This window comes from Rhinatrema bivittatum, chromosome 5, assembly GCF_901001135.1.
Source record: "Rhinatrema bivittatum chromosome 5, aRhiBiv1.1, whole genome shotgun sequence".
NCBI lineage: Eukaryota > Metazoa > Chordata > Amphibia > Gymnophiona > Rhinatrematidae > Rhinatrema > Rhinatrema bivittatum.
In genome coordinates, this window is record NC_042619.1 from 74167299 (window position 1) to 74184215 (window position 16917).

At 48.9% G+C, this 16917-nt stretch overlaps 1 protein-coding gene across 1 annotated transcript in view; it reads left to right on the forward strand.

The window, feature by feature from the left end:
- The window catches only part of ACAT1 (acetyl-CoA acetyltransferase 1), a 75773-nt gene that overhangs the window by 55471 nt on the left and 3385 nt on the right, over window positions 1-16917 (forward strand). Inside the window, exons 10-11 of the mRNA XM_029602464.1 lie at window positions 487-551; window positions 10081-10238. Of these exons, the coding sequence (XP_029458324.1) occupies window positions 487-551; window positions 10081-10238 (223 nt within the window). The remainder of the gene's footprint in view (window positions 1-486; window positions 552-10080; window positions 10239-16917) is intronic.

The window sequence follows — 16917 nt, forward strand, 5'->3', positions numbered from 1 at the left end:
TTATATATTTGATTTCTATGAAAGATTTATTTTTACAGGGTTGAGTGAAACGTTTACAAACCATTTGGCACTATGAACTGTACTCCACATTTTACCTGGCACTTTGCTGCTTCTGCTCCCTCTTTTTGGGTTTCCAGTTCATTTGGAATCAGCTTCTATTGAACAATGGTGCCATGAGCGTTGATTGGCAACTACCTGGGATTCCTCCCTCCTCCCCATTTCATATCCCCTTTATCTCAACCCAGTTATTGCAGTGACAGATGATGGTCAGGGCCCACAACGTTGTTTCCTCTGGAACCCCGCTAGTATGGACCGTGAGTTTGGTCAGTGGGCTGGGGGCTTGGAATACTGCCTCTGCGGAGACCCTGCCCAGGAGTGCAGAGTACGGCCTCTGGGCTGTCCTGAAATATGCTATCCATTTATTAATTTTGTCTATTTCTGAAGGAAAATGTATTTCAGTCCATTAATCTGCTTCTTGGTTTCCAGCATTTGCAGATTCTGCCATTGATCCCATTGATTTCCCAGTTGCGCCTGCTTATGCCATACCTAAGGTAAGGACACAGCTCAGTGGTAAGTATTAATTTCTCTTTTGAGCAGCCACAATGACCCTGTCACGTGTCGAGTCAGATGAGTCTGCTAGAGTTTTCCTGAATGTAGAGATTTCCCATCTCTACATCCTCAAAAAGACTACTTTTTGAGGATGTTCCATGAGAGAGTTTCTGGCACCATGGTAGGCCTTTGGCCATTTTCAGATTCTTTCTGTCTCCTTGGCAAGCAGAAGACATGTTTCTAGTTTGCCAAAAAATTATCATCTAAGACTGTTTTCAAGTTCATTGTTCCTGTCTCAGCTCAATATTGGGTAGATTTTCAAAGCAGCGCGCGCGTGTGTCCATGTGCTTACGGTTCCCAGCGAGCACACATGGATGTGCCGATTTTACAGCATGCGCATGTTATAAAATCGTATGGCTGCGCGCACATGCGCGCTGGATTTTAAAATCCGCGAGCATATGTGCAGGCAGTGTAAAAGGGGGGGGGGGGGGGCGCAAATTTTCGTAAAATATGTGTGGCGACGCAATCAGGCCTTCCCCAGTTCCCTCCCTACCTACCTCCCTCACTACATTTCCTCCCTCTTTCTCACTCCTCCCCACCCCCTAACCATAACCTACCTGTCCCTAAATTTTTTATTTTATTACTTACTGCTTCTCTGGAGCAGAAGCAAGTAACGCGTGCCGGCCGGCTGCCAGTGTGCGCTGCACGCGCAAGGCCCATCCACATGCGGAAACTCCGGTTTTTTGCGCAAAGGCTTTGAAAATTTGGCCTTTAGTGAGCACAACCTCTTCTCCCCATGCGGGTTCCTTCACAAGCGAAGGGCCGTTCGTCAGACCCTCGACCGTCTCCTCTCGCTGGGGGTGATAGTGCTAGTTTCCGCCTCCGAGCTGGGCCGGGACATTATTCCATCTATTTCGTGGTGCCCAAAAAGGAAGGCACTTTCCGGCCTATCCTGGATCTCAAGACCGTCAACAAGTTCCTCAGGGTTCCGCGGTTTCGTATGGAGACCCCTTGATGCACTGGCAGCAGTGCATCAAGGGGAATTCCTGGCCTCGCTGGATCTCATGGAGGCGTACCTTCATATCCCGATCCACCGGGCGCATCAACGCTACCTTCGCTTCAAGATATTGGGGCAACATTTTCAATTCCAAGCCCTTCCCTTTGGTTTGGCAACAGCGCCACGCGTTTTTACAAAGATCATGGTGGTAGTGGTGGCTGCTCTACGTGGGGAAGGAATCCTGGTGCATCCCTACCTGGACGACTGGCTCATATGGGCGAAATCTCTAGCCCAGGGACATCGAGCGGTCGACAGGGTGGTACAACTGCTCCGTTCCTTGGGTTGGATCATCAACAATGCCAAGAGCAACCTCATTCCATCCCAGTCATTGAATTGTCTGGGTGCGCGTTTCGACACAAAGGAGGGCAAGGTGTTTTTGCGGCTGGAGCGGGCACAAGCGCTGCGCGAGCAGATTCATCGTTTCACGGTGCTCTCTTCTCCCACAGCGTGGGATTACCTACAGGTCCTGGGAACCATGGCCTCCACTATAGATCTGGTTCTGTGGGCTTTTGCGCATTTGCGTCCTCTCCAGAAGGCCTTGCTATCCCGCTGGAAACCGGTATCGCGGGATTTTCAGAAGGTCCTCCCGATTCCGAGACCAACACAAGTCAGCCTCCTCTGGTGGCTGGATCCTCACCACTTGGCCCAGGGTGTATCCCTGGAGGTTCCGGACTGGGTGGTAGTCACCACGGATGCCAGCCTCTCCGGCTGGGGAGCGGTCTGTCAGTCGAGATCAATCCAGGGCCTGTGGACGACGGATCAAGCACGGTGGCCCATCAACCGCCTGGAGACCAGAGCGGTCCGCTTAGCATTGAAGGGTTTCCTCCCACTGGTTTGCCATCGGGCAGTCAGGATTCTCTCGGACAACACGACCACGGTGGCGTACATAAATTGCCAGGGAGGCACGAGAAGCCGTCACGTCTCATTGGAAGCAGACAAGCTGATGCAATGGGCGGAGCTCCATTTGCTATACCTGGCAGCCTCAAACATTGCAGGCGTGGACAACGTGCAGGCGGACTTCCTAAGCCGTCAGCACTTAGATCCCGGAGAATGGGAACTCTCTGAGGAAGCAATGCGTCTGATAGTACGGCATTGGGGGATCCCCCACATGGATCTCATGGCCACAGCCGGCAATGCAAAGGCTCCTCGCTTCTTCAGCCGCAGAAGAGAGCACGGCGCGGAAGGGGTCGATGCCCTGGTACTACCGTGGCCCCGGCAGATCCTAATTTATGTCTTCCTTCCGTGGCCCCTCGTGGGAAAGGTACTTCGGAGGATAGAGGGTCATCAGGGTCTGGTAATCCTGGTGGCGCCGGAGTGGCCTCAACGGCCGTGGTTCACAGACCTCCTCAACCTGGCGGAGGCGGGTCCGGTACGTCTCAGTCATCTTCAGCGTCTTCTCCGACAAGGTCCAATATTTTTCGAGGAAGCAGATCGCTTCTGTCTTGCGGCCTGGCTTTTGAGAGGTGTAAGTTGAGGCACCGAGGGTATCCGGAGGCGGTAATATCTACCCTACTGCGGGCACGGTAAACGTCCACCTCTGTTACTTACGTTCGTATGTGGAAGGTCTTTGAGACTTGGTGCGTGTCCCATACCATTCAGCCGACCCATGCCTCGGTGGCACAGATTCTCTTATTCTTGCAGGATGGTATGGACTTGGGTCTAGCTTATAACTCCATCCGGGTTCAAGTGGCGGCCTTGGGAGCTTTTCTTCACAACGGGAATGACTTGCTACTCTCATCTCATCCGGATATCCTGCATTTCCTCAAGGGGGTAAAGCACCTGAAGCCACCGCTACGACCCCCTTGTCCCTCATGGAATCTCAACCTGGTACTCCGCGGTCTCAGCGGACCACCTTTTGAGCCTCTTCGGGCCGCCACCCTCAAGGATCTCACCCTCAAGACGATCTTCCTGGTAGCAATCAGCTCGGCGCGTCGCATTTCCGAACTTCAAGCATTATCCTGCCGAGAGCCATACCTCCGTTTCACTGACGAGGGGCTTTCTTTGCGCACGGTACCATCTTTTCTACCCAAGGTGGTCTCGGCTTTTCACCTCAACCAGTCAGTTGAATTGCCTTCTTTTTCCTCGACGGATTCTAGTGATCTTCGCAAGCTAGATGTTAAGCAATGTCTGATGCATTATCTGGAGGTCATCAGTGAGTTCCGGCTTTCGGATCACTTGTTCATCCTTTGGTCGGGATCTAAGAAGGGTCGTATGGCCTCCAAACCGACCATCGCCCGTTGGCTGAAGGGAGCGATTGTCGCCGCATATCTTGGTGCTGGACAACACCCGCCGCTGGGAGTTAAGGCTCACTCCCTTCGCTCTCAAGCTACGTCTTGGGCGGAGAGTAATTCGGTGTCCTCACAGGAGATCTACAGGGCGGCCACTTGGAAGTCGCTCCATACCTTCGCAAGTCACTATAGCCTGGACGTCCGGGTGCCAACTTTTGGTTCCTTTGGGGACAGAGTCATTCGAGCGGGGCAGTCTACGGCCCACCCATAGTAGGGAAGCTTTGGTACATCCCACCGTCTGGACTGATCCTGGTACGTACAGGGAAAAGAAAATTATTCCTTACCTGCTAATTTTTGTTCCTCTAGTACCATGGATCAGTCCAGACACCCTCCCTATATTTGGGGGATTTGATGTGAGACACCTCTGCTCGTATGTCAATTCAGATTCATCTCTGTGCTCTCTGGTGTTTCAGGGACTTTTTCTCTTACAGTTCTGTTCGCAAGTTTTCCGTTGGGGTTATACTGCAGTTGCGGATTTGGTCTCATTTTACCTTGAGTGCGTTTGGTTACTTGATCCCTCCGTCTCTTCTTTTCTTGGCTTTGTTAGTTACTGAGAATTGAGGCAAGGGAGGTGAGGTTATATAGGACCTCCCCCAGAAGTTTTTGTTCTGACTCCATCTGCTGGACGGGGGACATAACCCATCGTCTGGACTGATCCACAGTACTACAGGAACGAAAATTAGCAGGTAAGGAATAATTTTCTTATATAGAAAGCAGAGGCTGCTGCATGTCCAGGAGGGTGGAAGAAACCTAGGAGGCAAAGACAGGCAGCAAGAGGATCTTTTGAGGATGGGGCAGATGTGGTGAGGGAAGAGACTTTGAGAGATAGCAGGAAGGTACAGACAGGGGAGGATAATTGAACAAGTAATGGAGAAAAGCAAAAGATCAAGGTATGGGTAGGTCATTGGCAGGGTGAAAGAAAATGATGTGAGCAAGAAGAACAGCTTCAGCAGGGCTGAAGCCGAGAGTATTTGGGGCCATAGGTGAGCCTTTGGTCATGTATCCCCTCCCCCAACTTAACTCTAAACCAGCAATCCCTCCTACTAGTAGCAGTGGCTCTAGAACGGTCTTCCCTTTTTTGGCAGTACAAAACTCATCTGGGTTTCATGCTGGTAGGATTTTGCTGCTTCCAAAACTTTGGCCTAGTTTGCCCAATGAAAGCACCGGCCTTGTAAGCTCCAGGCTTGTCATTGTCCTTGTTCTGGTAGGCTGGAGGAGATTGGCAAAAAGGAAACCATGGCTTGGAAAAGCGAGAGGCTAGAACAGAGGGGAGGGACAGCGATGAAGGGCTGTTGGGATGAGAGACTAGAAGAATGAGGAGAGAGATCTGGTCTAGGAACTCAGTGCCACCACTCACCATTCTCATGCCAGCTAGGACACCTGCATCTGATTCCCAAGCCTGGCCTCTACTTCTACAGCTGGCTTGGGGCTGCTGAGGGAAACAGCTTGAAGAGCCACAGAGGGAAGGGAGTCTGCCGTCGCTCAATGGTAGCCCCTAACCTTCAGACTCTGGGTATACATGTACCAGATTCCAGAAGGAGCTGACTTCCAAGACTGTCACAAGGGTTAGAACAGATGTGAGGGGTATATAATGAGAGAAGAACCCCTGGGAGTTGCGGATGAAGGCACATGTCACACTGAGACTATTTCCAAGGGAGTTGGAAACCAAAAGGAGCAGGAGGAAATCAGAGCCAAAAAAGAAGAGGGTAGAGAGGTCTGAATGCAAATTGGTAGGGAAGACCAAAAGATGCATTGAGGTGGGAGAGTAGAACATTAGAAGGGGAGGGATGAAAGATGAGTAGAGGCGTGAACAGAGTGAGAAAGCAAGGGAAGAGATGGAAACTGAGGAGGAGAGCAACCAAGTAAAAAAGGCAGGCAGGATAGGATTCTACAGGAGTAGAACGGGTATAATTAGGAGTGGCAGAAAGGATGTGATACATAGAGACAGAAGAAAGCAGGAGGAAATAAAATACAGAACATTTATGAAAAGCTTGTGGTGTCCTAGTACCTGTGTCTTTTATCAAACCCTGCCCTATTCCTTTACTAAGCTGCAATGCAACCTGCAACTTTGTGGTATATGCAGGCAGCCTCATGCCTCACCTTTTGTTATACCATTTAAACTGACCTGATGAAGAAAGGATATCCCTCGAAAACTCATCGCTGCTTTTCTGCACTTTTGTTCAAATTGTAAAGTCTTATTATTATTGCACCCCTGTTTCTTGTGAACCAGCATGATGGGACTATCGTCCTGAATGTTGGTATATAAAAAAACTTAAATAAATAAATAAATAATAAATGTTTTGTTAGTCCAATAAAAAGGTATCACTTACAACTTGTTTGATTCTTATTTTTATGGGAAACTTAACACAAACAACTAACCAGATACACATAACCAAGGTTAAACTTAGTGAGGCCCATATTCAGCACCTGGATAAAGTCCAGCTGAACTGGCTCGTGGCACTAAATGAATATTAGCCGTGCTGAGCGCCTGCCACTTTGCCAGCTGTTTATCTGGATACCTGGTTAGCCAGAGAAGTTGGGGGCGGGGCGGGACGGGGACTGTTTTTCACCGATATCCAGTTTACAGACAGATCGATACTGTAACGTGCGGTTGAAGATTTCCCGTCTGTAACGTGCTGGGAGCGCACAATTCGGACGCGTAAGGCGATCCAGCGATACAGTCTCCAGTTTCACGCGTCCTTAGCGCTTCTTAAAACAGACGCATAACCCTTTCCGCACCCAGCATGTATATGATATGTAAATGAACGAATTAGCTGTATAATGAAGGAATTAGCTATTCCCCTCCGATACTGTGACGCGCGCTCAGATTATCTCCTTTGTAACCCGCTATTTTGCCGCGTCCTTAACCTGTTAGTTTACCGCTACCCTCTACTTGGTGTTAGTGTGGTGTTCGAAAATTAAAACGGGAATAAAGTGTAAAAAAATGGGGGTAAAACCAAAGGGAGTAAAGTGTAAAAAACCATGGACGACCTCCATATTAACATTGCAGCGCAAGTTGTTTATATATATGTATAAATACCTGTCACTTTCCGAATCCCCCAGGCGTGCGGTTATCGAGGCGGCGGCGGCGGTGGGAGCCGGCGGGTGGGTGGGCGCGCGCTGGATCCAGGCAGTGGTGGGAGCCGGCGGGCGCCCGTTCATCCAGGCGGCGGCGGTGGGAGCCGGCGAGCGGGTGGGCGCGCATTGGATCCAGGCGGCGGTGGGGGGCGGGTGGGCGCGTGTTCGATCCAGGCCGCGGCCGGGTGGGCGTGCATTCATCCAGGCAGAGGGAGCCGGTGGCGAAAGCGGCCTCCGGAGGCCGCTTTCGCCGCCGGCTCCCTCTGCCTGGATGAATGCACGGCCCCAGCCAGCAGTGAATGAATGCCCGTGCGATTTCGGCGCTCAAGGCGTGACGTCACGACGCTTGACGTCACGCCATGTGACTGCCTTGAGCGCCGAAATCGCACGGCATTCATTCACTGGCGGCGGGGGCTGTGCATTCATCCAGGCAGAGGGTGCCAGCGGCGAAAGCAGCCTCCGGAGGCCGCTTTCACCGCCGGCTCCCTCTGCCTGGATGAATGCACGCCCACCCGGCCGCGGCCTGGATCGAACACGCGCCCACCCGCCCGCCGGCTCCCACCGCCGCCTGGATCCAACGCGCGCCCACCCGCTCCCACCGCCACCGCCGCCTAGATGACCGCACGCCTGGGGGATTCGGAAAGTGACAGGTATTTATACATATATATATAAACAACTTACGCCGCAATGTTAATATGGAGGTCGTCCATGGTTTTTTACACTTTACTCCCTTTGGTTTTACCCCCATTTTTTACACTTTATTCCCGTTTTAATTTTCGCCCTGCGCCTTGCTTTGGGAGGGGGGGAACCATCCACTTCCTGGTACCTGTCATTTCAAATGTCATTTGAAATGACAGGCACCAGTGCACCCAGGATACTGTATAGGCGCTGTATTAGCGCCTATACAGTAAAATGGGTTGCGCGGGCCTAACGCTTCGCAACCGCGGCATGCATTTGCATGCAATTTGAAGAGAGTATCGAGCGGTAGGTGAAGAGAACTGTGCGTGCGGGGAACGAGGGTGCGCCCGGCACTGCCGCACTGTTTCTACCGCGGCCTTAGAGTATCGATCTGTTAGCTGGATAAGTCTAGGACAGATATTTGAATATCTTAGAGTCAGTTTGACAAACTTATCTGGCTAACTGAGTTTATTTGGTGGCACAGCCGTGCCCCTGACTCTCTCGACCAAGTTAGCCAGATAAAATGAACCAGCTAACTTGGCTATCTGGGTATCTGCTGAAAATTGGCCTTCTTATTTTTTGAGAAAAATATAATAAATGTGAATGATGAAGCAAAGCTTGGAGAGGGCAGTGCCTACTGGGGCAATTGGGCCGGTTTTGAAAGTGACGGGAAGCACGTACCTTTGCTTTGAAATTTGCTGTAGGTACAAAGTATGTGGGGGGGGGGGGTCACTTGGACCTGCTGTTTATGCAGGTATTTTTTTCCCCATGGAAAATAAGTCGTGCATGGTTGAAAATGCATTATCTTTCTCCCCCCCCCAGCCTAACATGCCTCCGTGAATGTTATGTTCTTTTAACTGCAGTGAGGGAGGGGCATTTTCAGATAACCAGTTTATGCATACAAATAGCTATTTACCCACCCGAGTGGCTTTGACAACGGTTCTCTAAATGTATCCTCTATAGGGTAGATTTTCAGAGGGTTACACGCGTACCCCCCGAAAACCTACCCCAACCCCCCCCCCTGCACGCGCCGAGCCTATCTTGCATAGGCTTCCGGCACGCGCAAGTCCCGGGGTTTTCCTGGGGGGGGGCGTGATGCGGCTGTTGCGTCAGCCGGGGGTGGGGCCGCGGGCATGGTTCTGGCCCAGGGGCGTGGCCACGGCCTCCGGACCAGCCCCCAGACCGGAACATGGCGCGCCGGCCTGTCGCGTGCAAGTTACGCCTGCCTCGAGCAATCGTAACTTTCGCGACAAAAGTAGGGGGGGGTGTAGATAGGGCCGGGGGGATGGGTTAGGTAGGGGAAGGTGGGGGGAGGCCGGAGGGAACGGAGGCAGGCTGTGTGGCTCGGCGCGCACAGGCTGCCGATTTTGGGCAGCCTTGCGCGCGCCGACCCCGGATTTTAATGGATACGCGCGTATCTGTTGAAATCCTGCGTACTCTTTTTCGCGCCTGGTGCGCGAACAAAAGTACGCGTGTGCGCAACTTTATAAAATCTACCCCTATATGCACATGGGCCATGGAATTGCTACAGAATCTACCTTGGGCCGCTGCAAGAAACTGGGGGCCTTGGTTCAAAGCAAAAAAAAAACCAAAACCCCAGCAAGTCAGGGGGTGCCCAGGGAACAGTGTTCACTCTCGGCAGCACACACAAGAAGAGGAATTTAGAATGGTACTTCAGAGAACACGGAGCGTAGAGCTGTACGCTGTAGTGCTCACAAGAACTTTATTGTGCACTCAGCCCACAAAAAGCTAGGGGAAGCATGGCCAGGGAGCCCCTTGCCCCCATGCATGATTTTCTGGAAAAGCTCGAGCAGAGTCCTTGCTCTGCATGCGCTGCTGGTCATATGACCTCTGATCAGCGAACAACCATTACAGGTAAAGGTTTCCTTTCAACTGATTGTGTGGCTTCAAACCACATAGGCATCTTCCTCTGCTACATTTATTTCAGCAAATTCTTCCATTATTTTTATCAGCTGACAAACTGCTGAGGTACTTTATCTTATGCTTTTTTTTAAATGTATTTCTTCTCACTAGAGAAAAACTAAGGTCCAAAACAAAATCCAAGTTGAATCAGAGCATATTTGTGAATAGGGCATATACCAGATAAAGATATTGCACAGTTCTGATCTGCCCTTATCCCATGGCAGAATTTTTATGCTAATGTGGCAAAAGTGAACAAGCTGTAGGTGAGTGATAGATGGACCAGTCTCACTTGGGCTAGGATATACTGTTCCCTATATCTGCCTCTAGCCTACTCAGGAGCAAGGACATCCTGAAGGCAGAGAAGTGCCTTGGATGAAACTTATGAGCCAGTTCGACCTTTTTCAGTCCTTAAAGCAAACCTACATGTTGGCTGTGCAACGAGAAATGATAACGTGGCTGTAAGTTGGAATGGACGTGTTGACAATGTAATGTTTTCACTACGTGCAGGTTCTTGATGATGCAGGTCTGAAAAAAGAAGATATAGCCATGTGGGAAATAAATGAAGCCTTTAGTGTGGTTGTGTTAGCTAATATCAAGATGCTGGAGCTTGATCCAGAGAAAGTGAACATACATGGAGGAGCAGTCTCCCTGGGCCATCCAATAGGGTAGGTACCGCCTTGGATTAGCCAGTGCCGGAATTTTGATGACAGTGCATTTGGGGGATCCTAGAGTGCTGGGGCAGGGTCTGATCCTACATGCTTGTTTTCATAACATTTAGGCCAGAGATCCACTCAGGAACTTAGTGGCCTCTAAATAAGCAAAAGTATTTTGAAATATTGTAATAATGTAACAGCTAGTCCTTCTCTCTTTCAGTTTTGAAAGTTTGTTTATGCAAAGAAGGTGTTGCTAACGAACAAAAAGAAAATGCAGTGATTTCATTCTTAATTCTCACCTCCTCTTCTTGGGCCTGGGCTCTCTTTTCTTACTCTTCTTGCACATCCCGCCCAGCCCCAACTAGGTAAAGCTCTGTTAATGTGGCTTGGTAGATTTTGCTGTGTTTCACCCCCCCCCCCCCCCCCCCCTCGATGAGTATTGAGGCAGCTGTTGGGGTGAGGCTAAGAGCATTTTGGAGAAGCTACAGCTCCTCTTCCTCCCCTTCCTTCAAGCTGATAGCACTTCTTTCCTAGTACAGGTCATGCTGGTCTTTTGGTGAGAATAAACTGTTTGTTATTCTGCAGCCATGTGCTCTTGCGGTGAGCTGATTTTCTTGCTTTGTTGTTCCCTGCCACAGTTCTTTATTTCCCATCACTGCCGGAAACACCCAGTTGGCTCCTTTGGAGCATGTCAGAGCAGAAGTGTAAGCTGCTGGCTCCTTAAGTGCTCTAGATGCCATTTTTTGTTTTATCATGGTGTGGGGTTTTAGTTCCCATGAGTGGGAAACTTCGTTCCCTCTGTTTCCCCCACCTGCCCAGAGCCTTGTTGGGGTAGGGGAACCTAGTCTGATCACATAAGCATACAATTTTTGGAATACTGGAAAAAGCAAAATTACTTACCTTGTAATAGGTGTTATCCCAGGACAGCAGGATGCTAGTCCTCACATATGGGTGATTAGCAGGCTACGGCTGAATCATTGTGTAATGGACCAACAGGGAACATATTGTGGAGCAGGCACAATAACTGGTGAACTGTTGGAAAAAACAAATGAGGCAGCCGAAAATCACAGCAGGTTGGATGTAGAAGGAGTTGGGATTATGATGGAAACAAGTTCTTTAAGACAGATTGTCTGTAGGCAGAATCTTTTCTTCCTTCCTTGTCCAAACAGTAGTGAGCTGCAAAGGTGTGAAGGGAACTCCATGTTGCAGCTTTACATATGTCAGCTATTGGCACAGAACGATAGTGCGCTACTGAAGCTGATATTGCTCTTACTGAGTGCGCCTTTACTCGCCCTTGGAGAGGAAGGCCTGCTTTTGCATAGCAGAACTCTATACAGTCTGCAAGCCAGTTGGAGAGAGTTTGCTTGCCCACTGCTTTAACCGGTTTGTTTGGATCAAAAGAAACAAAGAGTTGGGTGGACTTCCTATGGACTGCGGTGCGATCTAGGTAATATGCAAGTGCACGTTTACAGTCCAAGGTGTGCAAAACACTTTCACCTTGGTGAGAGTGAGGTCTTGGGAAGAATGTGGATAAGACTATGGATTGATTCAAATGGAATTCTGTAACTACCTTGGGAAGGAATTTTGGATGTGTACGGAGTACCACTCGATCATGTAGGAATTTTGTATGGGGTGAGTATGTGACAAGTGCTTCTAACTCACTAACCCTTCTAGCAGATGTAATGGCTATCAAGAATAGAGACTTCCATGTAAGAAATTTAATATCGCAGGAATTCATGGGTTCAAAAGGAGAACGCATGAGTCTTGTTAGTACTACATTAAGGTCCCATTCAGTGACTGGTGGACGTAATGGGAGTTTAAGGTGAATTAAACTTCTCATAAATCTACCAACAAGGGGTTGCATTGATATCGGTGCATCCCCTATTGTATTATGGTACGCTGAGATTGCACCGAGATGCACTCTTACCAACGAGGTCTGGAGACCTGAGTCTGAGAGGTGCCAAAGATAATCTAATAAAGATGACATGGGGCAAGAAAAAGGGTCAAAACCTTTCTGTGCACACCATGTAGTGAATCTTGTCCACTTAGAACGATAGTTTTTTCGTGTGGAAGGTTTGCGTGAAGCAACAAGCACTTAAGAGACATTAGTTGAAAGATTGAGTTGGTTGCAAGATCAAGCTTTCAACATCCAGGCTGTGAGAGATAGGGACTGAAGGTTGGGATGGCGCAACCGGCCCTGATCCTGAGTAATGAGAGTGGGTGCTGTGCACAGGAGAATTGGTTCTCTGATCGAGAGATCGAGGCGTATGGGAAACCATACTTTGAGGCCAATACGGGGCTATGAGTATCGTGGACCCCTTGTCCTGTTGTAGCTTCGCTAGAGTTTTGGTTATTAGAGGTATTGGGAGATACACGTATTCAAGGCCTGAATTCCAGGGGCAAGCAAGGGCGTCCCTGGCAAACTTGTTGGTCTGATGGTATAGGGAGCAGAATTTGTCTATTTTGCGATTCAGCTCGGATGCAAAGGGGTTCACTGTTGGTTAACCCCAACGTTGAAATATCCTGGTCGCTACTAAGGGATCCAGGGACCACTCGTGAGGTTGGAACTGATGACTGAGGTGGTCTACAATATGTTGTGTATGCCCGCTAGATAAGTGGCCTGGAGAAACATTGAATGTGTCGGGGCTCAGTCCCAAATTTGTGCTGCTTCTTGACAAAGGAGATATGAGCCTGTACCTCCTTGCTTGTTCAGGTACCACATGGCTACTGTGTTGTCTTTGTATTAGAACAGTCTTGTGTGAAAGGCAGTCCTTGAACGCATGTAGCGCATAACGTATAGCTTGAAGCTCTAGGAGATTGATTTGAAATGTTGCTTCGTTTCGTCCAAGTACCTTGAGTTTGGAGATTCCCTATGTGCGCTCCCCATCCTAAGGTGGACGCATCGGTAGTCAAAGTTACTTGCAGAATTGTTTGTTGGAAAGGTAGGCCTGTAAGCAAGTTGTCTGTGTTCGCCCACCAGAGGAGAGAGGAACGTAGTTGTTGAGTTATTTGAACTGGAGACGACAGTGGTTGAATGGCTTGTATCCACTGCGTTCTCAATGTCCATCGAGTGATCCTCATGGCTAATCTGGCCATAGGAGTGACATGAACTGTGGAGGCCATGTGGCCGAGCAGAGTTAGGAACTGATGGGCTGTCGCATGTGTCTGTGCATAGAGATTTCGCTAATGAGAGTGTCTGCATGGTCTTTTGGAAGGAAAGCTCTTGACGTTACGGTGTTTAATTCTGCTCCGATGAATTGCAATAGGCGAGATGGTATGAAATGGGATTTCTGGTAGTTGATTAGGAATTCCAAGGAATGGAGTAGATTGATTGTGAGCTTGAGAGAGTTGAGAGCTCCTTGTCTTGACTGGCTTCTGATGAGCCAGTCGTCTAGGTAGGGAAAAACATGGACACTTTCCTTGTGTAACTGAGCCGCTGCCACTACCAGGCACTTTGTGAACACTCGAGGTGCTGAGGTAAGCCCGAATGGTAGAACTCGGTACTGGAAATGCTGATGTCCCACCAGAAAGCGTAGATACTTGCGATGAGGAGGGAATATCGGGAGTAGAATCCTCTGCCCTGCTGAGGTCAGGGAACTGGTTTCACTTCCCTGGCTCTCAGAAGGGTGGATAATTATTTTTGTAGAAGCGTGGAATGATTTTGAGTTGTCCAAAATGATCTGGGTGGAGTATCATTTGGTACAGTTAGAAAGTCCAGATGGTAACCATGAGATATGATTGAGAATACCCATTGGTCGGTGGTGATGAGCAACCAATTTTGATGAAAAAAGGCTATTCAACCACCTAAAGGTAGAGTTTGGGTCTGATTGGTGGAAAGGCTTCTGTTCTCTGGCGAGACTTCAAAACCCCAAGGCCGGACCTGTCTGGAGGGGAGGCTGGGCTCTAGGAGCTCTTGGCTGTCGGGCTTGGGCTCTTTGCACAGGCCTTGATGACCTGCCACGGGGTGCTGGGGGATAGTATCTCTGTGGTCTGTAATATGGCTTTTTTGATTCTTTCCTTGGAGGTCTGCATGCAGAGGACTGGGATTCTGCTGGAACAGAGGAAAGCTGACGTAGAGTCTCTGAGTGCTCCTTGAGCTGTGATACAGCTTCACGCACATTATCTCCTGTACAAGGGAGGTCTGTGAGCTTGTCTTGTATCTCTGACCTAAGGTCTGAGGCCTTCAACCAGACCCATCTGCGAGCACTGATACCCATTGCAGCCATCCTGGATGATGTTTCGAAACTATCATATGTTGCACGGACCTCATGTTTTCCAGCTACCAGGCCTTTGTAAATTTATATTATTAAAAGAATCCTGGAAATGTTGTGAAAGTGAATCAGATAGTTCTTGCAGCTGTTTCCATAGATTACGCTGGTATTATGTCATATCAAGCTGGTATGACACAATTCTGGAAACCAGCATTGAGCCTTGGAACATCTTTCTTCCGATGGTGTCTAAGAATCTGTGCTCCTTCCCAGGAGTAGATGATGAATGTGGCTTGATTCTTTTAGATTTCTTTTGGGCCGATTCCACCACCACAGATTGGTGGGGGAGCTGAGGCTTCTGAAACCCTGGAATGTGCTGTACCAAATAGGTGGCATTAGTCTGTTTATTGACAGGTGGTATGGTACAAGGGTGTTCCCATAATCTCTGTTGGAGGTCCATGAGCACCTCATGCACCCATATTGCAAGAACTTCTTTTGGTGGATCTACAAATTGCAAAACTTCGAGTTTTTTTGTCTGGTATCTTCCTCCATCTCTAACTGGAAAGGGATGGTATCAGTCATCTCTTTAACAAAAGTAGAAAAAGAGTTCCTCTGGAGGGGACCTTCTTCTGGACTGGAGGAGGGCAGGATCCAAGGGCCTTGGATCAAGGAGGTAACCAAGAATCCTAGGGTCTCTCTGATAGAGCTCCAGCGTTCCACTGTGGAGATGAGAGAATTTTCCAGCAGGACAACCCTCTCTGCCACGCTCCACCAATCAGGCCGTTATGGTAGACTGGCCCGATGGAAGCTGCCACTCAGTAAAAGGCACATGAGAGCCCACTTGGAGTTCATCAAAAGGCACTTAAAGGACTCTCGGAGCATTAGAAACAAGATTCTCTGGTCTGCTGAAACCAAGAATGAACTGTCTTTCCTGAATGCCAAGTGTCATGTCTGCAGGAAACCAGGCACCACCCATTACCTAGAAAATACCATCCTTACATTCCTGTAAGCTCATGCTGTGGGAATGTTTTTCAGTTGCAGGAACTGGCAGACTAATCAGGATCAAGGGAAAGCTGAATGGAGCAAAGTACGGAGAGATCCTTGCTGAAAACCTGCTCCAGAGTGCTTTGGACTTCAGACTGGGGTGACAATTTACTTTCCAACAGGACAACTCCCCTAAGCACACGGCCATGACAATGCGGGAGTGGTTTTGAGATAAGTCCGAACTTTCTCTAAGGGATGCAAGGCAGCTAAATAGGAGATACCTTAATTCATGAAGGCGGACTCTAATAGGCTTTTGCTATCTCTCACACACAGTGGGCAGAGGAGTTAGACTGATATACACAAAGCATTTTTGTGGAAGATAGTATATACCTTCACTAGGATTGCCGTGAGAAGTGGTTAGCTGTAGTCACAGTATTCAGACCCTTTCATTTTTTTTTCCAGTTTATTGCATTACAGCCTTATTCTAAAATGAATATGCATTTTTTCCCTCCTCAATCTATATACACAATTCCCCATAATGAGAAAGCAAAAGCAGGTTTATAGAAATTTGTGCAAATTAAAAAAAAACAAAACTGAAATACCACATTTCCATCAGTATTTACACCCTTTACCTAGTATGTTGTTGAGGCACCTTTTGCAGTGACTACAGTCTCAAGTCTGCTTGGGTATGACGTTGCAATCTTGGCACACCTGCAATTGGGGATTTTTTTTCCCATTCTTCGCTGCAGATGCCCTCAAGCTCTGTCAGCTATTACCAGACCTCTCCAGAGATGTTTGATTGGGTTCAAGTCCGGGCTCTGGCTGGGCCACTCCTGCATTGTTATGGCCGTATGCTTACAGGAGTTGTCCTGTTGGAAGGTAAATCGTCACCCCAGTCTGAAGTCCAAAGCACTCTGGAGCAGGTTTTCAGCAAGGATCTCTCCGTACTTTGCTCCTTCAGCTTTCCCTTGAACCTGATTAGTCTGCCACTTCCTGCAACTGAAAAACATTCCCACAGCATGAGCTGCCACGATAAGGATGGTATTTTCTAGGTAATGGGTGGTGCCTGGTTTCCTCCATTCATTCCTTCCATTGGCATTCAGGGCAGACAGTTCATTCTTGGTTTCAGCAGACCAGAGAATCTTGTTTCTAATGCTCCGAGAGTCCTTTAAGTGCCTTTTGATGAACTCCAAGTGGGCTCTCATGTGCCTTTTACTGAGTGGCAGCTTCCATCTACCATAAAGGCCTGATTGGTGGAGCGTGGCAGAGAGGGTTGTCCTGCTGGAAAATTCTCTCATCTCCACAGTGGAACGCTGGAGCTCTATCAGAGAGACCCTAGGATTCTTGGTCACCTCCTTGATCCAAGGCCCTTCTCCCCAATTGCTCAATTTGGGCAGGGGGCCAGCTCTATGAAAAGTCCTGGTGGTTCTGAACTTCTTCCACTTAAGAATGACAGAGAGCACTGTGTTCTTTGGGACCTTCCATGCTGCAGCAATTTT